The following is a 22,876-nucleotide window of genomic DNA, read 5'->3' as shown; positions in this document are numbered from 1 at the left end:
TGGCCCTGGCATTCCCCTACAGTGGGGCACAGAACCTTCACAGGGCTGAGGTCCTCTCCTCCTATTGAAGATAGAATTACAATGAGTCTTTCAGTCCTAGCCAGGACTTAGTGATGTCTTTCTTGTCCTGATGCAGAAGTTACACATATTAGGGTGACCAAGAAGTTTAGTGTGTCAAAGGAAGTAAGTGGATTTGGGCATCTGGAACTGAGAATGTTCTCCGGGAGTATGCAGTTAAAAGTTTTCCTTTCATACCTAAATCTTAGTTGCTTTCTTGTTTCCTCCTCTTGTAGAGTAAAGCCCAGACCTTGGCTGTGAAACGCAAAGCCGAGGCTGAGGAGGAGAGAGATGACCTCTCCACACTGGCCTCTGTGCTTCCTACAAAGGCATCGCCAGCCGCAGAGAGCCCAAAGGTAATAGAGGAGAAGAACAGTCTTGGAGGTGAGCAGCCAACTTCTAAAATCTTACTGGTGCCAGAGAACAAAGAAGTATTTTTAGTGAGCCAAAAGATAATCAAATTTAGTAGAAAATGGGCCAGAACTTGGTGAGCAATAAGTAGATACAGACACATGGACTCCATGGTGAATGATCAGAGATGAGTGTGTTTTGGAGGATCAGGCTTGGCAATGGGCAAGTCAGTTGTGTCATCTACACACTCCTTAATGTGTGCTTGTTTTTCAGAGAAAGCTGAACCAGTGGCCAGTTTGAATGCTAATCCTCCAAACAGTGATCTAGTAGCCTTGGCCCCTACCCCATCAGCACCACCTCCTACTCTGGCCTTGGTGTCCAGACAGATGGGTGACTCAAAACCCCCACAGGCCATTGTGAAGCCCCAGATCCTCACGCACATCATTGAAGGCTTTGTTATCCAGGAAGGAGCAGAGCCTTTCCCGGTGAGGGCTGAGGGCAGGGCCTGCCTCAAAGTGGGACTGGGAAGGGAGAGGTGATCTCTTTTTTTTTCCTCACATTCCTCTAAAAGAAGGAGGTGCACAACTCTTCCATCACTAGGGGATGGCTCATTATGCTGCTTACTTAGATAGAGGGTGAGGGTCACAAGGGGAGGGTGTAGGCTAGAAGTAGAAATACTGAGGACAGAAGAAAGGGGGACTTTTAAACTACAGTGTTTGGCTGTGTACATTAGGTCGCTTTAGTGAAGGAAGCCAGGAGCAAAGCCCAGTGATCTTAACTCTTGAATTCATTGCAGTTTTGTGGAAGAAAGGTCATGATATGAGGGAGGAAGTGTAATAACCTAATTTGCCATCTTGAAAGGTCCTGTGCTGGAGAGATGCCTTAGTAGATAAATGAATATATTCTTCCAGAGGGCCTGAGTTACGATCCCAGCACCCATGTCACTAATTATACCAACTCCAGCACTTGAGTATCTGACTCTGGTTATGTGCCTGCACACCTGGCTAAACATGGCATACACTTTTAGTTTGAGCTCTTAGGTGGCAGAACAGTCCACAGATCTCTGAATTCAAGGCCAACCTGGATAGCTAAGGGCCATATAATTAGACTTTGCCTCACCCCCTACCCATGCCTCCTTCTCAAAAAAAAAAAAAAAAAAAAAGTGTTAAGAAAATAAAGAATGAGATTCCTTCAGAGGCAGATTTGGCCATCAACTCCGAGCTCATCCGAGTAGAGACAAGGGGACTTTAAAGGGCTGCAGAGGGCAGAAAGGGTTAGGCTGCCTTAACTGCTCTTTCTCTGGGACAGGTGGGATGTTCGCAGTTCCTGAAAGAAACAGAGAAGCCACTGCAGGCTGGCCTTCCAACAGGGCTGAATGAGTGTCAGTCAAGTGGCCCTTTGGGGGGAGACAGCCCCTCTGTAGGTAAGTATTGAATGTTCATTGAGATGCTTGATAAATGTGGGGATTGAGCTCAGGATGTAGCACATATTATGCATAAATTCTACAAATGAACAACATCCCTAGATTTCATTCTTTAGAGACAAGGTCTCACCACGAAGCCCAAACTGACCTTTAACTTCAGACCCTCCTTAAGTCTGGGGATTATACGCATGGGCCACCACATGCACTACCCACACCCACTACCCATACCTCCACACCCACCCAGGCAGACCTTGTTTACTTAAAGGAAGAATTTCGGTAAGGTCTTTCTATGTGTTCTGCTGAGTATGTGGAACCATACAAAAGAACTACAAGGGAACTTCACAAAGGTGAAGGAACAAGTTGGCTTATTTTATACCATTTAAGGATATATCCCCTTCCTGCCTCCATGTCCTGTGTGCTGGGCTCATAGGCCTGTACTCATATGCCAGTCCATATACTTTTTGAGAGGCAAGCCTTTAGTGTGTTTGGGGTTATGGATTTTCAGTTAGCCTGTGTAGGTCTTTGCAGAAAACCCTGAGGAAAATTAGAACCGAGCTCTGGGCCTAATAATAAATGAGTTGCAGCAGAAGCCTGTGGTGAGTCAAGAATGCCTTGTTTTTCAGAGTTAGATAAGAAGGCAAATCTCCTCAAGTGTGAGTACTGTGGGAAGTACGCCCCAGCAGAGCAGTTTCGAGGCTCTAAGAGGTTCTGCTCCATGACATGTGCAAAGAGGTACTGTGGCCACCAGCCGGCTCACTCCCATGGGGTTTCACTAAATGCTGTCCCTTCTCATAGCTTATACTTTATCCCTCTTTGCTTTTCATTCTGTTCCTCAAGTTAGAATGTCATTTCCACAGCACTGTCACAGCAATCTTGTATGTTCCTCATCTGTAGGTACAATGTGAGCTGTAGCCACCAGTTCCGCTTGAAGAGGAAAAAAATGAAAGAGTTTCAGGAAGCCAGCTATGCACGTGTTCGGAGGCGTGGGCCCCGCCGCAGCTCCTCTGACATTGCTCGTGCTAAGATCCAGGGCAAGCGCCATCGGGTGAGCTGCTATTGCAGAGCCAGCTAGTGTGTAAAATGCCCCACTTCCCCGGAGTTCCTTTCCTTAGATAAAAGCCCTGGATACAGAACTCTCAGAACTCTAGTTTGACACTGACTTTATTGGTCCATATTGTATGAGACTCTGTCCTGTCTCCTTTCATCTCACTATGAGTTTGTCCATCCATGAGTCCTTTCCTACACTTGAAATAATTCAGGGAGCTCTCTGAGAGTTCACACGTGAATGGTGCTTTAGAGTAGTTGTGTGTCTGCAAGTGAAGACCAGCTTTAGTCCGCCTGCTGTAGGTGGGAAGAGAAGGAACTCACTGTTCTGCTGTCTCCTCCTAGGGACAAGAGGACTCTAGCCGGGGTTCAGACAATTCCAGCTACGATGAAGCACTCTCCCCAACATCTCCTGGGCCACTGTCTATAAGAGCTGGGCACGGAGAACGGGATCTAGGAAACACCATTACAACCCCATCCACACTAGAGTTACAGGGCATCAATCCCGTGTTCTTGTCTACTAATCCTAGCCAATGGAGCGTCGAGGAGGTCTACGAGTTTATTGCTTCTCTGCAAGGTACTGGGGGAGGTGGGTGGCCTTTCAGGAGAACCAGGTCCACATTTTCCCTAGGTCATCCCACCAGGCCGACTTAGAGAAGCTGCTGGGCTGTTTCTGGCAGTTTCTCAGTCCTAGAGTGTGGCTTACTAATTTCCTTCTTGGCTGACACCTTTGACCAGTGCCCACAGTTCTTTGGCTTTTACTTTGAATTAACCATATTTCTCACTTGGAGTTTTTGGATAATGTCTCTGTTTGGTGTGAGTGAATGACTGAGCACACATGGCTTCCAGAGGATTCCATTAGGATAGACCTTGTTGACTTTCTTCAAGGCAGGACTGCCCCCATTAAACACCGTTGCTCTTTGGTCTTTGTCCCTCTGAGAAAAGTTTGAAAAAGCTATTAATCTTTTTGCCAGTGTTAAAGAAACCATGGGTGTAGTTTTTCTTTATCTCTAGAGTTTTGAGGTTATTTCTTTGATGAGCTTGTTACTTGCTTGGCGCTATATGGAGTAGCTGGCAGCTCTGATTTCACTTGCTTTAGCGCTTGCTCAGACCTTTCTACTACTGAACTGAAGACAGTGGAATGGACTAGCCATCACTAGGCCTGTTCTAGTTTCTTCCCATCTTCTCATGCTACCATCCAGTTTCTCATGTGTTCCCACCTTTTCCTTCTAGGTTGCCAAGAGATTGCAGAAGAGTTTCGTTCCCAGGAGATTGATGGACAGGCCCTTTTATTACTTAAAGAAGAACATCTTATGAGTGCCATGAACATCAAATTAGGTCCTGCTCTCAAGATCTGTGCCAAGATCAATGTCCTCAAGGAGACCTAAGTGCCCCTCTGCACAGCTCAGCCTAAGGCAGATGCCCTGACTATTGAGGTTATAGCCTGGAAGAGCAGTTCCTCGTGTGACCTGTGGGGTTCAGAGGCAGAACTGCGGCTTGGTTGCTGGTGCTACATGGTGGCAGCTTTGACACTTTCTCTGGGTTTCACTTAAACAACAAAAACCTTCTCACTATTCACACTTGCCCTAATCCAGTTTTTAAGCAGGCAGACTAGAGACTAGGACTGCTTAGCCTTATCCTGGAGTGGAGTGACTGGCCAGGGTCTCACTTCTCCAAGAAGGAATGTCTTGTATGGTAAGGCAAGGAAATGGGTGAAATATAGGTTTGCCTTCCCAATGGGAGAGGCCAGTTTTCCTAGCTTATGACAGGAGTAGCAAACCTGGTACTCTCCTGGAGTCTCATTGTGGCTGTAGCTCAGTTTTCTGTTATGGTTTTCTCCCTTTAATACTGAATATTTCTACTGCATCCATGGCAGGGTCACCAGTCATCGTAGACACTTGGTTGGTATCTGATTTGATTCAGGGACAAAGTGTCTGCCTGGTACGTGTGGCTGTTGTCATTCTTTCTGCACCCCCGCTCCCAACTGTTCAACCATCTTCAACCCTTGCTTTTCCATTCCAACTCTGCTCTGTCCTATAGCTTTACAAAATAGGAGTGTGTGGGGCTGAGGTCAGGAATGTACCTTGGGCACTATTCCTTATACAAAATATTAAATATTTTTTTCCTCAGTAAAAGGATGAAAATTGGTGTCCACTGTCTTCCTGCATTCTGCTGTTTTCTCCTTAGCACAAATGACAAAGCCAGCATGTTTTTTGTGTTTTTTAATTATTGTTTTTGTACAAAAGTGGTATATTATTTTTCATTTAAAACACGGGGGTTAGGATGCAAACAACAAATGAGAAGCCTTTTTAAAAAATAACATTTTTCCTGTATAGAAAGAAAACAAAATTTCCACTGCCATTGCAAGGGTATTGAGAAGTAGGAATGACATCATTCATTTTCTCTAAAGGTAACAACTGGCCGTGCCTTTTCCACATCTCCTGTGTTCAGATGAACTGTGTTTTTAGTAGCCTAGGAGTTCACTATTATAGAAAGATCAGCCTGCAATTCTGGGCAGATGGCCTAAACAGAAAGAAATAGAGGACTAAAACCCTTTTCCCATAGATAAGTGGGTCAGACACTTCCCTGAGCCAGCAGGAAGGACAGGTACAGCAATGTCCCCACCCAAAGCAGAGACCTGCAGAACCTCCATGTCCACTTCTGCTTCCATTCCCTTCCTTTAAGATGGGGAAAGTATAAAAGCCAAACTACAAACCTGTGAGAAAAGTGCAATTCAGGTTTACAAGTACTGGTACGGGGAGATGAGGAGGATAGGGCTGGCCAGTTAGACTACCATAGGGTGACACAGGGTCTGCTTACTTTAAAGGACTACTTGATTAGGCATTTAGGTTACCTATGGATTTATAACCATGGCCCAGGGCCCAATTCAAAATATCAAGCCACTCAAAGACTTATATACAACATGATGGTGCCTTAGAATCCTGTAGTTGGGAAATTTCACATTTTTTTCACTGTCCTAATCCCACACAAGGGACAATCAGGTGACTAATTCCAGGCTCAAAGCAAATGGGAGTATTTGGATTATGGCCAGACAAGCACTGCAGAACAACTCGAGGCAACCAAAGGTACAAATAATCTTTGCTTTTTTAATTAGAGAATCCAGTGTCTCAACTTATGAAAATGTTTACAGCCAGGGCTCATGGCTTTCTGCCTATTTATTTAGCGGTCCTTGCTCTTCCTGGGGTGCAGGAGTCTGCCCCACAGGTCCTGTGTCTCTCTGCCTTCCACTGTACTTGTGCAGAGGGGAAACAATAGGAAGGAGCAAAGGGAGGCAGGTTAGGGTCAAATCAAAAGCCAACTGGAAAGCAAGAATATTAAAGGCAAGGTGAGAGATGGGAGAGACGGCTTGAGAAGTCTGGCTGAGTATGCTTTGGTTTGGGGACTGCAGAGGTGGCTAGACATTAAAAGTGCAATCACATTGGTAGCAAATGGTCATCCCTTTCTTCTGACTCTTCTCCCAGCTGGTCATCCCCAACTCCACGATATGCTGCAGGTACACTGCGGGGTTTGGAACGGCACACAAAGTCACAACCATCCTGGAGGGAAGAAGCAAAGGAAAGAATGAAACAGAGAACACCCAAAATCCAAGGCTTAGCCCAAATTTACTTTGCTACTTACAGCTACTAGGTTGCCAAGATCCTGCCAGAAGGCCAGATGAGGAAACTGCTCCATTCCCTTGGCCCCTACTACCAGTCGCTGGTATAAAAAACCCCCAATGATATAGACAGCAACCAACGATGCAAATCTAGACAGGAAGACACACAGTTAAAACTCATTTTAACCCTAAGTGGCACTACATACCTCTAGCAGCATTGAGAAGGCCAAGGCTAAACTTTATAGTCAATGGTAGCTGTTTTCTAAGTAGCACTGAGAAGTAAAAGGCTAGACTGTATATTCAATTTTTGCTGTTTCCTAAGCTACACTCTGTTAAAACAGACCAACAATAAGGGCTGGTAGCTCCTCAGAAAAACCGCTTAGGAGTGCTGTGTCAAAAACCCAGAAGAGGAGGCTGGTACTCAGTACGTGATTCAAATAGCCATGGATCACTATTAAACAGGATTCTCCTTCATACAACTTCTACTGATGTAATATAGTACTGAAAAGTGTCCAGCCTCTTCCTGAGAGAAGCTCAACCAAATGCCTTTAATCCTAGTACTTGGGAGGCAGAGGCCAGCTGTGTTTACATAGCCAGGCCAAACAGAGCTACGCAGGGAGACACTGTCTACATAAACAAACCAATCTCCAAATGCAAACCATTTACTGGGACTAAACCATTCATTCTTAAGAAGCCAGGTCTGATCAGGTACATCTTTAATACTAGCTCATGAACGACAGAGATTCTCTTGAGTTTGAGTCCAGCTATAGTTACAAAGTAAGACTGTATTCAAAAATGTTTTTTTTATTTTTTATTAGTGTCAGGGATTGAGCACAGAAACTCATGCATACTGATCAAGCACTCTGCCACCAGGCTATACACCCCAGTTTAATTTCTTTGAACGTATACAGTCTAACAGTGAGTCATCTCTAACTTAGTGTATGTCAACACATGCAGCTACTGAGAGCCGAGAGGGTACAAGGTACTCACATGACAAGTAGGATGGAGCCCACACTGATGTGTGAGACCTCTGGTGAACAGGCCAGGCTGCTATCCATCTCAAAGAGGTAGAAGCAATCCTGGACTTTGCCTCGTTCCTCAGACACTGGGTTAAAATTACCCTGATGATGAGAGGATCAAATACTAATTATGTATGTTGTCTTTCAACTTGCACCCAACAAACAAGATTGCCCCCAATACATACATAAACCCCAAACATTTGCTGCTCCTGGGTCCAGGATGTCCCAGGACACCTTACCGCTAGCGTGTGTCGATTGCAGGAAATCATCACCACTGCACGACGCTGCTCTTTGCCACAGTGGTTGTCATATTCATCACCCCCTTTATATATCAGCATGATCCAATTACCTGAGGAGGGACAAGAACAAATGTACAATGGAGTGGAATAAGCTACCGGAACTGTTTATAGTTAATGATAATTGATATGGTCTGTATATCTGAATGCTAAACTAAAGCCTTTTTTTTTGGGGGGGGGGGTGTTTTGGGACAGGGTTTCTCTGTGTAGCCCTGGCTGTCCTGGAACTCACTCTGTAGACCAGGCTGGCCTCAAACTCAGAAATCCGCCTGCCTCTGCCTCCCAAGTGCTGGGATTAAAGGCGTAGCCACCACCGCCCGGCAAAACCTTTCTTTTTTAAAAAGATGAGTTTTGCTATGTAGCTCTGGCTGGCCTTAGTTCACTAATTACATAGATCAGGCTGGCCTCCAACTTGTGATCTTCCTGCCTCTGCCTCCCAAGTTTTGAGGTCAGAGGCATGAGCCTCCTTACCTGGCCTTAAAACTTGTTTCTTGAGAAAACTTTTGTTCTCTTGTTTTAAGAGAGCAATAACCAGATATGTAAGATTAATCTTAATTTTTTTTAATATTAAAGGTAGGCAACAGACTGTAAAAACAGTTTCTATCCAAGATTTTAACACTGATGTACATTTTCTCAACACAATGCAAAAGGAGAGATTCTACAAGATTGCCAGGTAGTAGGGAGATGTCCAAGTATTTATTTACTATGTTTAATGTTCTTTGTAAAATACTGTTTGACTGACAATCAAGTAAGGATTCATTCAACTTTGCATATGAGAAAACAAGATTTTAAAATTAGTGAGCTGGTGTCTTAAAACTGTGGTGGTCTGAAGAAGAATGGCCCCCATAGGCTCATATATTTGACTGGTTAAGTCACTAGGGATTTGAAAGGATTGTAAAGATTAGGAGGTGTGGCCTTTTAGAGGAAGTATGTCACTGGAGGTGGGCTTTGAGGTTTCAAAACCAATGGCAGGCCCAGAGTCTTTCCCCATCTTTTTACCTATATCAGGATTTCAACCGTTGCTCCAGCACCATGAGTACCTGTGTACTGCCATCCTCTCCTCTGGGGATAGTGGACTAACCTCTGAAAATGTAAGCCTCCAATTAAATGCTTGCTTTCTTTCTTTCTTTCTTTCTTTCTTTCTTTTTTTTTTTTCGAGACAGGGTTTCTCTGTATAGCCTTGGCTGTCCTGGAACTCACTCTGTAGACCAGGCTGGCCTCGAACTCAGAAATCCGCCTGCCTCTGCCTCCCCAGTGCTGGGATTAAAGGCATGCGCCACCACCGCCTTTAAATGCTTTCTTGAACAGTGACTGCAACACCATCACACTAGGAGAGTGAGCTGGGTCAAGAATTTGTTTTATTCTTTACATAGTCAATATCTACACTGGATAATTTATCTGTTATGGGAAGTAATCAGCCCACAGGTGCTCCCCTCCAGCATACACTTTCATGACATTTGAAAAATACAGCTGTTAGTACAAGTAGGTGGAGGATCTTTTTCCTCTTAAATAGGCTTAATGGTTTGCACAAAAAAAGTTATCTTAAAATTCAATATTGGTTAATTTGATGAGAAACAGCAGTGGCTGGTAGGGAACTGATTAACTATCTGGGTGAGTAGGAGGGACTCCAGGCTATGTAAAATTCTGGCTACATTCAGATTCACTTTTATTCTCAGTCATTCATATTTGCTTTTTCCATCCCTTTTTCTGTCTTTCTTTTTTTGTGGTATTAATTTCAGAATGTTGTACATTTGGGCAAATGCTGTACCTTGAACTGTGTCCCCAATCTTATATTCTCTTTGTGAAAGTTTTGCACTGTCTTCAAACAGGCGCCCTGAGCAACTCTGGAACTAGGCACTGTGAGTTATAGTCTAGACCAATTCCATATAACATGACAAACTCAGAAAGCTGGAGAAGGCCAACACATACAGGATTATTGGAGGACTGACTGGGATTAGTCAGCAGGAAATATCTTACTTCCATTGAAGATGTGAGTCTCGTTGATTCTCCCAACCACCGTCTCCTTCTCATTACTTTTGTTAATCTGAACCAGGCCTGCCCCAGAGGAGTGGTTGCCAGCTTCCCGGCAGACTCTGAATATGTAGCTGTATGTGTCTGAGCCCTGGCCCACAGTACTCTCAAAGCTATACAAGAAAAGTAGAAGAGAAAGAACAGTATTACTAGTTACCTTGCTCGGAAAAAACAGACTCCCTTCTCCCATCAAAGCATAACATCTGTTGAATTACGACTTATTTGTGGCTCCAAAACTGTCCTACTTGTCAATAGTAAGTTCAAATATATCGTCCAAGACAGCAATACATTCTAGAATACCCATTCTAGCTACACAAAGGTGTTAGCTGTTTCCCTACAGCAAGGACCTGTCTGTTTTCACAGGACAGTCATATGTTTAAGGATCATTTTCATGTTTATCTGAAGATTCCCTGACACAGACGAAGACATACTTAGACATGTACATGCTTAAATGTGTCTGTTTGATGTTTCTAAAGTCTTATATAAAGCTATCAAGTAATGTTTGGATTTCTCCAAGCTGGGGTTTCCGACCCAGTCTTTAGAAACTGATACTTTTCTGTGAAAGAGAAGAAAAACATACATAGTAACATGGCTGTGAACATGTCATTAAAGAGGGAACTCTTTAATTCAGCCAAATAAAAGCTAATAATTGCTAAAGTTCACATTAGAACCCGTATCATTCACACACCCCCTCCACATTAAAGGTAAAGCAAACTCATTAACGAGAAAAGACCCTTAGTAGATCGTTTCTTCCCTCTCGGGTTCTTCTCCTCTACCTTTTGTTAAACAGTGGCCGTAACCTCTCCAGGAGAGCCACCTCATTCTTTGACTCCTTATCCTTCTCTCCCACCAGGTCACACGATTTCTCTTCTATCTGCCAGGATTCTCTCACAGCCACAGCCAGGAGTAGCAACAGTAACAGTTCAGTCCTCCAGCAGCCAGAGAAGGCGAACATCCTTTTGGAAGAGTGTTGAAGATGAAGGCAGGATCAGGAGAGGAAGAAAACAGATCAGTCACATAACTGTGCAAAAAGTAATGGCATTTTGATTATGCAAAAAGCACGACTCTGCTTCAAAACAAGCAGGGGATCAGTGTAGTTGAGTCAAATGCCTTTAATCTCCACACTCAGAGGCGGATGCAGATGGACCTCTGTGAGTTTGAGGCCAGCAAAAGATACTTGGTGAGACACCCTGCCTCTAAAAACCAAAAACCCAGCAAAACAAACCGGGGTGTGTGTATGTTGGGGGGTACTGTTAAGAGGCAGAAAATAGATATAATAGCCAGGGGGCACCCACCTTGGCATTGTTACTGTTTGATGAAAATTTATGTTGTATTATCCCGTTTTTCAAAGTCAAATACTAGTTTATAAATAATGCCTAAGTCAGTGGCCTTCCCTGGAACATCCCAATCATGATTTTCACAGATCCTAGCTTGAAGTTATTATGAAAGATGTAAAGAAGAGAGAGAAGCTTGACTTTGTTGGGCCCTAACACATCAGTAGGGAGCATCCAATAATCTTTCTTCACATTCACTGGAAGCATGTGGAGTGTGGGTGAAGCAGCCATAGTGCCTTAACTCACCTCCTAATTACTTAAGTGCCACCACCCAATCACAGAAGAAAATGCACCAGGTCACAATGTGTGATTACAAGTCTTCCAAAATCTACCTTCCCCACTCCAAGTCACAAATCTTAAGGCCAGCTAATCTTTCAGTGACCTGGCTGTCTTTTTACACAGTTCTGAGTTCACTTTCTGTTTGTATTATTCTAACATGCCTATCCAAACTATGGCCCATGGGACACATATATCCCCAGATATTTGTGAATGCAGCCTAACATATTCATGGATGACAATGTCCTATTTCAACGTTGAGAAGTTGGCTACCTTCATAGTTAGGCCGTAGTGACTGATGCTTGCACAGGCTTCTATTAGTACCTATTAGTAACTCTTCAGGCCATTGACATTGTTAAGTTTATCATGGTTTCACTATTTGACAGCTAACTCTTCCAGACATTCTTCACAACAAGAAAGTGAAAACTGTAACCCTGTGCTCTAAATTCATTTCCCTTTCTCCCTGAAAGGTACGTCCGAGTTTCTATTTCCCACACGTAGGGAGAGCAACCCTCTTCCACATCAGCTCACTAGTACAAACAAGGCATTTCTACACAGTAATCCCACATAGCCAAGAGGTCAAAGGCCCTCCTGACACATCTCCAATAGGACACTACAGGACATATGCAGCAGAGTGACAGCCTTCAGCCAGGCACTTCCTGAAATGCTAACATACATCAACTAGTCGTTCCTCCCCAAACCTTATGTATGAAACTTAACTGTCTCTATTTCCCAAATAAAAACCACGGGACACACAGAACAAATACCATCAACACAGCTAATGGAGCAAGCAAGATAGAGGGCTCCAGAGCCATCATCCATCCAGAAGGGAGCCAAAGCAGAGCTGCCTGCCTTCTTTCCACAACAGAGCAGGAAGGGGAAGCAGGTCTTCCTCATGGTTAACTGTAGCGTAAAAGGAGCCCGGATTTAAGCTCTGCCCTTCCCTGAGCTCAGCTATTGCTCAACCAGTCAACTCACCTACAGCGCCTCTGTTAACCTACTCGGTGCCATTTTCCTCAAGTCCTCTCAGGATTTAACTTAAAATGTTAACATTCTGGGCTCTGAAGCGCTTGCTCCAGGGGACATATTCTGGAGGGATGCTCTCACAGAATGAATGCTGTGCACTCTGGCCTCAAAGTTATTTCCTCATTTGTTAACTGTTGCTGCTTTCTCTTCCCAAATTAGGGCAAAGAATTTCACAAAATTGGGACAGAATGAAGAATTAAAACAAGACACAGTAGGCCCTGGATGAGCAGAATTGCTTGTCATTTGCTTATCTGTTCAAAAAGTTAGGAGACGCTGGTGAGATGGCTCAGTGGGTAAGAGCACCGACTGCTCTCCCGAAGGTCCTGAGTTCAAATCCCAGGAACCCCGTGGTGGCTCACAACCACCTGTTAAGACAGGTACAGTGTACTTACATAAATAATAAACAAAAAGCTAGGAGAATAATTTTACAATCTTCCCAGCTTAAGATCTGCCTCTAAGTTCGAGCTGCTTCTCTTGGACTCAGTGTGGTGTATGTTTCAAATGCTATACTTGATTATGTCAGTTACACAGCCTAGAGACGATGAGGGGTCTGACGTTTAGAGTTCCTACTGAGTCACGTGTACTAGGTTACACAAATATTAAATGGGAGAAGATGGCTGAATCAACCTGGAGGACTAATGACATGAAGGCATCTGTGGTCAGGCTTCTGATAAACACGGGCACAAATAGAGAGCAGGAGGAGACTGAAGCTGGGCAGTCCCTCTTTAACATAGTCCAAAGAGATCGTCGGAGTGCAAGCATTTGTCTCCATGTTGTAGAACAGGACCTTAGGCTCTTGAAAATTCCCCTTCGATTTTCTTATTCTATAGAGACAGATCTACTGGCAGTGCTGAAATATTCTTTACAGAACGGTCAATGACTAAGTTAGGGGTTGGGAAACTGCTGACCTCACTCAGCCTTCCTCGCACTTTTCCACTCATGGCTGTTTTCCATTTTCTAATGGAGGGCTTTATTTTCTTCCTCCTGGTTCATTGCAGCCAACACTTTTAAGATCAGTCTCAACTGGCAGAAAGGCCCGATGTTTAAAGTGCCCCAAGGAGGTAATTCTATGCTTCAAAGTCTCCAAAGAAACACAGGATACTCCAGTTACTCTTTTCCACACACCATGCTAACAGACCTTCCTCGAACTTCTTCCAGGATTCTGGAAATTCTCGCCTTCCATCTGCTCAAAGTCATACCTTATCCCAAAATGACGCCATGACGCCACTTTACTCCCATGATACAGGTGAAAACTCTCTCTACAAGCATCCAGTAACACTTCACACATGTGTACTTTCTTTTTCCCACCTTCAAAACATCTTAAATTCCTCTCTGATCTTGGAACTCCTTTTCCTCACTCCTAGAAGTCTGACGTTCTCCGTTCTCATGCGTTTTGCCTCCAGTCCGCCCCCGGGTTCCCTAGCAGGATCTCCGGCTAGAACCACGGCCAAGCGAGACTCCTGGTCCGCATCTCCTTCAGTGCAGAGGTGTGCAAGGACCCCAGCCCGCTTCCTCCACGCCCCCAACACTCACGTGTCACGGGAGAACAGAGCAGCCGAAGCTCAGAAAACCCCCAAGAATGTGTCTCTGGGGTTGGGAGACGCGGCTGGAGATCAGGGGTGAGGGGGTGCAGACCCCAGTCCCTCGATTCCTCTCTGAAGCCAGCGCTCCCCTAGGCGCTGCGATGCGCCCCGCTCCAGCAGCCGGAAACAGGAAGCAGCGAGAGCCTGCTGAGCAACTGCTCCTCCCACTAGACTCCGCGGCCTGTGACCGCAGAACCTTCGCTCCCTGTTCTTTCTTCTGAACGCTGATTGGTCAGCAGCCTAGTTCGCTGTTTCCCATCAACCCCAATCACTCAGAGACTGTCAAGATCAGTTTCTTCTTTTCGGGTCGCCTTTCTACCAATGAAGTTCGAGCTCCGCCTCCAGGGACTCTGGGCGGGCGCTCCCCATTCACATGTGTGTGGGGGGTCGTGCACCAGGTGTCCCAATAGGTCCCATTGAAGACAGTACGTGGGGGCAATCTGTCGCTCCCTGGGCTTGCTGGGAGTTGTAGTTCCCGCGCCCGGCGCTCTCTGGGAGTTGTAGTTAATAGGACTCGTCTGCTACCATGGTGGCCTATGTGCGGCGCTGTTCATCCATCAGTCGGCTGGGATAGCTTCTGGTTTGCAGTTGACTCTACCACCCAGACGGTGGAACGTTAGGTCCTGCATGTCTTGATTTTCTTTGTTCAGAATTTTCTAATCCTCTCAGGACATAGCTACTGTTGCTGTTACCTCCTCAATGAATTTGTTCTCTTGTGGCTTCTTGCTAGATAAGCATACTCTGTTTATCAAAGGTGCCTGCCTTACGTGTGCCGGCCCTCCAGCCTGTACTTCTGTTTGGGGGGCCAGTTGTCTTTGTGCCTTTGATAAGGTCGTTTGAAGGCTCCTTGGATTTATTATCCACAGTCTCAAGCCCTAGTTGTTCTTAGAGTTTGGTTTGAAACTAATTCGGCTTCCTGGAATCGCTCTCCAGGTTACTCATTTCTTCCTCTGAAGTTTCTTTTGGCTTTAGCTAGTCATGCCCTTTGGCCTCTCACGTGCTTTTGCATGCACCTCCCTCACTCTGCTTAGACAGGGATTCATTCAGAGGTAGTATTGTGTTTGAACTGCTAACACGGTACTGTCCTGTACTTTTTTAAAAAGTTAACTTAAAAGTTTTTTTTTGTTTTTGTTTTGGTTTTTGGTTTTTGGTTTTTGGTTTCTCAAGGCAGGGTTTCTCTGTATAGCCATGGCCGTCCTGGAACTCACTCTGTAGACCAGGCTGGCCTCCAACTCCGGAATCCGCCTGCCTTTGCCTCCCAAGTGCTGGGATTAAAGGCGTGTGCCACCACTGCCTGGCAACTTAAAAGTTTTAATACATTTTAATTAAAATATAATTACTTCCCTTTCCTCCAATTCTTTCCTTCTTCCAGTTCTTCCTATGTCCCCCACTCAGAAAAGATAACCTCTTTTTCTTTAATTGTTATTGCTACATATATCTGCATAAATACACTACGACCTGCTGAATCTATGTTTATGTTTGTATGTATATGATTTCAAGGATGATCACTTTGTATGGGATAGCCACTTAGTGGGCTCATATTGGGGAGAGGTTAATTCTCCCAGAAGTCATTAATTCCCTGTAGTTCTTTGTCTAGGGGTGAGACTATGTGAGACTCCTCCCCTTCTCTGTTAGCTTATTGATACCACCGTTGTTTAGATCTTGTTTATGCGACCATTTCTATGGTATACTGTTTCACACCAGACTTCCTGGTATTCTAGCTCTTACAGTTTTTCCAGTTCCCCTCAGTCATAGATGCAGGAGCTGTGATGTAGAGGTATCCATTGTGGCTGGGCCTCTCACCACTTGCTGATCTCTGCACTGTGTCCTGTCATGGTTTTCTGTGATGGTCTGTAGTAAGAATTTTGAAATTTTGGTTTCTTTTAAAAATCACAGAAAAATTATAAGAACATATTTTCATTTTAATCCCAGGTGTGGGATTTGGGGGTGCTTCAGATTGTCCATAGCAGCTGACTATGGTTTGTCTTGTGCTCTAGCAGGGGCCTGATTTTTGCCAGTTGCAGGTAGTTTCTGTGGTGGTAGTTGGAATTCTGAGAACTTTTCAGAGGGTATACGAAGAGAGACAGGGTTGTTGGTCATTCAGGGGACATAAAACCATGCCAGAAGTTTGGTAAGGTAGAGCAGGTGGAGACCTGGAAACTTGGTGGGCACACACTTGAGGCTTAAGCGACTCCCTACTCCCTGCCAAAATCCTGGCCTGGAAAATGTGCCATGCTCCTCACATAGAAGAGATATGTCTTATGGTCATGTAGGCCCAATGCAGAGTTCTCTATGCTAATGAAGTACCTAGAGGCCCAGAGGGCTTAGCCAATCAGCTTCCCTTTTCAGACATTCCTCCTTGCAAAAGGTATTTAATTTCAGGTCTACTCTGAGAAGTAGATATGGTGGGTGTATTATGCATCCATTTTCCACCATGAACAGTCAATGAACAGTTTAGAACCATGGACTATCTCTTTCATCAAGATCCGCTGTGGGGAGCCATGGAGAAGGCATTCACCCACAGAGCCACAGCTTAATTCTCCTGTAGAAGACCTCTCTGTTCTCCTAGCCACAACCACCATTAAGCCTGCCTAGCCTGTCCTAGCCTGCCTCCATCAAGCTAAGGACAATCACTGCTGAGACAAGCTAGAGCGCCCCTTTCCCCATGGCCCCGGGCTAGACACTATCCCTAGCCCATCAGCCCCCAACTCCATCTCGACTCTTTGTGACTCCCAGCAGCACCTGGATGTCCCAGAGTCTGAGAACCTCACAGCCCCGCCCTCATCGCAGGCCTGGGGACCCCTGAGCCAGCTCCAGCTTTCCCACATCTCAGACTGTGCTTTCCCACCCGGGGAGCAGTGTCTCCCTCCTTCCCGACAGCCCAGCACCCACCTAGGCAGCAGCATGGGATTAGCACCATCAAACTCCCCAAGAGGTCGTGCCCATCAGCAGAGCAGATACTGACTGACACAGATAGAGGTAAGCGTGCATATGTGCATTTGTATGTATCAGTGTTTATTATTGTTTATGTTGTTAAAGTGTTTTTGTTCATTCTTGTTTTTAGACAGGATCTTGATAAGTAGCCCAGGGGGCTGGGAGTTTGAGCTCGTCCCTCCTTTCCCTCTGAGTACAGAGATTATAGGGTAGTCTCAGAGTTGGCTCACATTATCAATTAATACATTCATTTTAGGCTTGGTAAATATATGATGTGGGTAGTGAATATTTACTTTTTCAGGGGAGGGTGGATAAGTGGAAAAAAAGCCCTGAATTTTGCAGTGATAAAAACAGTTTAATACTGAAAAATGGAACAAACAAAAATAACAACCATATAAAAACTGACCAAAAACTTGTATATTTTCTTCAAAGATAAATTTGTTTCTTTAAAAATAAATAAATAAAAATTCCTTATATCATTTAACTCTACAAGTGAATTTTTTCTTCAATTTTGAGGTTCATATTCTGGGCCTTCATATGTCAAACAAATACTTCTACTGCTAAGAGACATCTCCAGGCACACAAATAAACTTTTTTTAAAATTAATTTACTTTATTTATATGAATATACTGTAGCTGTCTTCAGACACCCCAGAAGAGGGCATCAGATCCCATTTACAAATGGTTGTGAGCCACCATGTGGTTGCTGGGAGCCTCAGGAGGTAAGCAGAAGGTCACAGGTACTAAATAACACAAGCTTGGAAAATTCATTGTCAACAGCGAAGAAGAGAGTAGGGAGTTGCTGGGGTAGAGGCTCTGACCACCCAAACCAAGGTCAGAAAGAGATGTTTGGATTGAGTAGGTAGAGAGCTCCAGGGCTGTAGTTTTCAGGTGTCATCACCTCTGTTGGGGTAGGCTTTCTGATGACACAGCTGCCTTTGAATCATCCCTACTCCTTGGTTTTTGGTTTTTGTTTTTTGTTTTTGTTTTTTTTTGTTGTTTTTGTTTTTTCGAGACAGGGTTTCTCTGTATAGCCCTGGCTGTCCTGGAACTCACTCTGTAGACCAGGCTGGCCTCAAACTCAGAAATCCACCTGCCTCTGCCTCCCAAGTGCTGGGATTAAAAGCATGCGCCACCACGCCCGGCCATCCCTACTCCTTGTAAGGGACCCCTCTTCCACGTTCCTGTTAAACAAACCCTCATTGGTTCACCATGTTGGACTTCAGTGCCAGTAGTTTGGTCTTCCACAGGCTCCCTTCCTGGGGTGATCCAACGTGTATGTGTGTCATGACTCCCCAGGAAAAGTCTGCCACAGACCATGAACCCGTTGGCAGATCTTGCCTGCTAGATCAGTAGTTCAGCATGCAGGGCCCAGTGCTTGGTAAAACCAATGTTTAATTTCCCTTCCAGCACTGGGAATGCTAGCCAGCAGGGGTGCCTGCTCAGTTCAAGGCCAATTTCTTGGTATCTTGCTAACTAAGTGCTAGACATCTTCTTTAGTAATAGTCTTACACGTTTAGTTATGGTGAGCATCCAAGAGCAGTGGTGAAAACCTATATTGTATTAGGTGCCTCTGGAGCTCTACTGACCGACAACTCATAAGAAAGCAACTCATGCTTGGCATCAAAATTTTCATTTAAGAACTCACGCCTTCTGAAAGCAGCATTGCTCACCACACAGGGCACATCTGTTCAAACTCCTTTAGAAATATGTTTTTAATTAGCTTACCAGCTACTGGGGTTTTATAAGCCCCGGTATACATCCTGAGTTTTGTCTATCCCTCCCTACCCCTCTTTTCTCTATCCCCTTGTCTCATCTGTTTTTAAATGTTTAGCTCCCAGGGTCTCCACCAGCTTTGTTGGTTACTTCAAGTTCCACTTCAGAACTCTTGCTTCTAGGCCACTGTCTGAAAGAGTGTTGGGCTGCAGAGAGGGGAGCCTGTTGGAAACAGGATGCCGCGTGAGGAGGTGGGGTGACCAGTCTTGTGAGGGAGTAGAAGCAGAGTGGACTCTCGCCAGTCCAGGGCTTCTGTGCCCATTCCAAGGGCTTTGCATGTTTGAATTTCTACCTCCCTCACAGAACGGACTTCAAGGTTCCTGGCATAGATAAAAGCTGTCCAGCAGCTGGGGAGCTGAGCTTGGGAGTGGCTCTTCCACCTCAAACACTTCACTATGACTGTGTTAACAGATTCTGCTCTGGTTTCACAGTCAGACACATCCTTCCTGAGCTCCACTTCTGTCTCTGCCTAGGGGTTTTTGGAAACCAGTACTTTCTTGTTATGCAAGTATATAACTTACCACCTCGAAGCAGATTTTAATTTTGATATTTATCGATGCCTGTTAAACTGATAATATCGAACATATTTCAAAGGATAAATGCATTTTTTTGTCTCTGCCACTTTCACTTTTACTAATTTAATATGTGTGGGAAAGATGCAAAAAGGAGTACAAAGGTGACAGATATGATGGTGCATAGCTGGATCCCAACACTATGGAGGAGAAGCTGAGGCAGGAGGATTGCAAGTTCAAAAAAGTGCTTGGTCTATATAGTGAGACCCTGTGTCAAAAAAAAAAAAAAAAAAGTACTCTGAGTTCAGTTGTCTACATGATGTTGCAGTTTTATTCTCTTTTTTCTTGCTCCCTTCCACATTAGTTGATTTTTGAACAATTTATTGATTACTGCCTCCATTACCATTAAACATACCAGGGTGTATTTCCTAAGAACAATACATTTTTTTAAATAATAGTATAATTATCAAAATTAGGAGCTATAAAATGAACTCAATATTATTATTATCTAATCTCCAGTGTCATGCACAATTTCACTAGTTGTTCCAATAAACATTCCTCTCAATTGCTTCCCAGGCCCCAGCTATAGGAGCCAAGTAAGAGACAGGTTGCAATTAGTTGTCTTATTTGACCTTTGAACTTTGAGAATATTTGTCAGTTACAGAATGTCTCACTTCTTTTTTTTCTTAGCTTCATAATTGTAAAGATTTGTTTTCTAATAAGATGACCAACCACTAAAAGATAAAGATTCTTTGTACATTGAAATAGTGGTTCTACAGTTGTCATGACCTCAAAGGCTGAGGAAACACCTCAAAAAATGTAAAGTTACTACTTCCTCACCACAGGTCAGTGACTCAGACTTCTGGGCCAGGGTGTGGTTTCTGCCACAGAAACATGTAGCATATGGAGGGGTGGGGGAGACATTGCTTTTGGAGGGCATAGCATACTGCTAAGAACAAATCGATGTCTCCTTGTGGAGGCTCCTTTGTCATTTTGATTCACCCACATCATTTTAGAAAAGATTTTTTTTTTCTGTGTGCAGGAGTGTTTTGCCTGCATGTATGTATATGTGCTGTGTTTGTGCCTAGTACCGAAAAAGGCCAGAAGAAGGCACTGTATGCCCTGGAAGCAGAGTTCCAGGCAGGTGTAAGCCATGGATGTGGGTGTTGGAAACTGAACCATGGTCCTCTGTAAAAGCAGCAAAAATTCCTCACCACTTAACCATCTCTCTACCCTGACTGCTCCCTCTTCACCATCTCTCCACCCTCACTCCTCACCACTTAACCATCTCTCTACCCTGACTGCTCCCTCTTAACCATCTCTCTACCCTCACTCCTCACCACTTAACCATCTCTCTACCCTGACTGCACTCCGCACCACTTAACCACCTCTCCACCCTCACTCCTCACCACTTAACCACCTCTCCACCCTGACTGCTCCCTCCCATCCTTTTTTACTTTCAAAAACGTGATACTGTGTGTTTATTTTGTACCTTCTTTAAGACAAGATCTCAGTATGTATCCCTGGCTGGCCTGGAACTCAAGTAAATCTGCCTGACCCTCCCTCCTGAGTGCTGCGATTGAATGTGTGGGAAACCAACAACTGTTAAGAGACCCCAAAAATCAGGGGAGGAGTTTCCTTTCTACCCTGGATTAGGCACAAACCACACCCAAACACCTCCTTTCGCAGAGAGATCCTATATTAATCAAGGTAGCAAAGTTAAAGTTGCTACTTTTTGACTCAGACAGAAAAAAAGCAGCAAAGGACCTTTCAGTTGAAACTTTTAAGAAGAGAAAAGAGGGAGGGCCCTGTTGGGATGGGCTAGGAAGCAGTGGTATAGTTTGATTGGGCATGTTAGTTAGGTCCACCAGAGGGGGGCTTTTGATTGCTGGACTTCAGTTCTTTGAGAACTAGGCCTTGGTAGTCAGCCTCAGGAGGAGGAACTATGAGAATAGATCTTGCCAGCTAGCTTTAGGAATATAATCTAAAGGGCAAGGCAGAGGGAATGGGGAAGAAGGGCAAGGTTTGCCAGAGCTGTGCTAGCCAGAGTCCCTTCAACCTGGCCTAGATCTTGTACTGTAAGTCAAACTGAAATGTCCATCTAGATCCTAATGCATAAGGAATCTTTAGTTAACTATAAATACATTACTCTCTTGCTAAGGAAGTAGATCTTAGGGTTTTTTTTTTTTTTTAAAAAACAAACTTCAGTTACAGTGCACTTAGCTCTTACCAGGACACCCTTTACCAAGCTCAAGTGTTGCAAACTATTTACAACACTGTAGCCATTGTTTAATTGTGTCAGACAATGGTGTGAGAACAGTCTTTGGCCTTGCAGACTTACTTTTGGTTCTGTTGTTGTGATAAAATACCTTACGGAAACCAACTTAGGAGAGAAAGGGTTTTAGTAAAGGTAAAATGACTATAGTTCCTGATTCCAGTCCATCATTGCAGTGAAGTCAAGGCAGCTGGAACCGGAAGCAGCCTGTCACTCGCAGAGCCAAGATAAAAGACGAAGTGCACGCGAGCATGTGTGTGCGTGGCTCACTCTCCACTCTTACACAGTTCACGACCCCTCGCCTACGGCGTGGGGTTGCCCATAGGGCAGATCTTCCCAACTCTATTAAAGTAATAAAGGTAATTGTACAGACATGCTCAAAGGCCAACGCAGTCTAGACTGTCCTTCATTGAGACCATGAACATTCATGAGAACAGATGAAAAATGTTTCTTTTGTAAAAGTAATTAATTTTTATTTTATGTGCATTGGTGTTTTGCCTGTACATAGTATAGGGTGTGGGGTCCCCTGGAGCTTGAGTTGCAGACAGAGGCGAGGTGCCAAGTGCCCTATGTGCTGGGAATTGGATGTGGCTTCTCTGGAGGAGCTGCCAGTGCTTTTAACTGCTGAGCCAACTTTCACCCAGCCCCCACTCCAATACTTTTTTTTTTAAGGTAAAGAAGCACCGGACACTGGGTTGGAGAGATAGCTCAGAGATTGAGAATGCTTACTGGCTGGGCGATAGTGACACATACTTTGAATCCCAGCATCAAGAGGTAGAGCAGGCAGATCTCTGAGTCTGAGGCCAACCTGGTCTACAGGAGCTAGTTCCAGGACCAGCTAAGGCAACACAAACACTGTCTACAGAAAAAAAGAAAGTAAGAAAGAAAGGAAGAGAGAAAGAAAGAAAGAAAGAAAGAAAGAAAGAAAGAAAGAAAGAAAGAAAGGAAGGAAGAAAGAAAGAAAGAGGGAGGGAGGAAGGAAAGAAAGAAGAAAGGAAGGAAGGAAGGAAGAAAAGAAAAGAATGATAAATTAATCCCAAGGACAAAATGATTGGTGTTGAGACCTAGACTTGGAGAAATTAAGCCCCCAGCCTGGTGGTGGGGGGAGTGGGGGGGCAGGGAGTGAGGGTGGGGTGGGGGCGGGGTGGTGGGGGCGGGGTGGAAGAGCTTCTTTTCCCTATCTTCTCTCTGCAGACAATTCCACGAGCCAGTTCAAGCCAAATATAAATCGGGACTAGCCAGTTTAGACCAGGAAAGTTGATAAACCCACAACCTTGAGGGATGGGTTGAGGCCAGGCCTTGAGTTTATCCAGCTCGTCTTTCC

General features: G+C 44.6%; 2 protein-coding genes and 1 long non-coding RNA gene across 9 annotated transcripts in view; 2 read left to right on the top strand and 1 right to left on the bottom strand.

Moving 5' to 3' along the window:
- Phc1 (polyhomeotic homolog 1) overlaps positions 1-5,080 on the top strand; it is a 22,318-nt gene extending 17,238 nt beyond the window's left edge. For all 6 annotated transcript variants that reach the window (XM_031383294.1, XM_031383295.1, XM_031383293.1 and 3 more), the window contains 7 exons: positions 294-441; positions 682-893; positions 1,717-1,831; positions 2,455-2,563; positions 2,726-2,876; positions 3,221-3,452; positions 4,109-5,080. In XM_031383294.1, the coding sequence (XP_031239154.1) occupies positions 294-441; positions 682-893; positions 1,717-1,831; positions 2,455-2,563; positions 2,726-2,876; positions 3,221-3,452; positions 4,109-4,263 (1,122 nt within the window). In that variant the 3' untranslated portion in view covers positions 4,264-5,080. The remainder of the gene's footprint in view (positions 1-293; positions 442-681; positions 894-1,716; positions 1,832-2,454; positions 2,564-2,725; positions 2,877-3,220; positions 3,453-4,108) is intronic.
- A 2-nt stretch (positions 5,081-5,082) lies between these two features.
- Positions 5,083-14,456, bottom strand: M6pr (mannose-6-phosphate receptor, cation dependent). Its single transcript, XM_031383298.1, has 7 exons — positions 14,007-14,456; positions 10,614-10,793; positions 9,784-9,950; positions 7,750-7,859; positions 7,482-7,612; positions 6,515-6,641; positions 5,083-6,432 (listed from the first exon to the last, which is right to left on the bottom strand). Exons 2-7 carry the CDS (start codon positions 10,790-10,792, stop codon positions 6,310-6,312), a joined length of 837 nt encoding a protein of 278 aa, XP_031239158.1. The 5' UTR covers position 10,793; positions 14,007-14,456; the 3' UTR covers positions 5,083-6,309.
- Positions 14,354-21,860, top strand: LOC116099536. Of its 2 annotated transcripts, none has more exons than XR_004122292.1 (4): positions 14,354-14,481; positions 16,793-17,035; positions 19,968-20,122; positions 21,729-21,860. It is a non-coding gene; the product is annotated as an uncharacterized LOC116099536 (long non-coding RNA). The 2 variants fall into 2 exon arrangements; XR_004122291.1 differs by lacking the exon at positions 14,354-14,481 and adding an exon at positions 14,585-14,676 and having other exon boundaries at positions 16,796-17,035.
- Positions 21,861-22,876: the final 1,016 nt, after the last annotated feature.

Source organism: Mastomys coucha, unplaced genomic scaffold (assembly GCF_008632895.1).
Source record: "Mastomys coucha isolate ucsf_1 unplaced genomic scaffold, UCSF_Mcou_1 pScaffold20, whole genome shotgun sequence".
NCBI classification, from domain to species: Eukaryota; Metazoa; Chordata; class Mammalia; order Rodentia; family Muridae; genus Mastomys; species Mastomys coucha.
The sequence above is the reverse complement of the archived record's forward strand: the minus strand, read 5'-3'. Positions and strand labels throughout refer to the sequence as shown.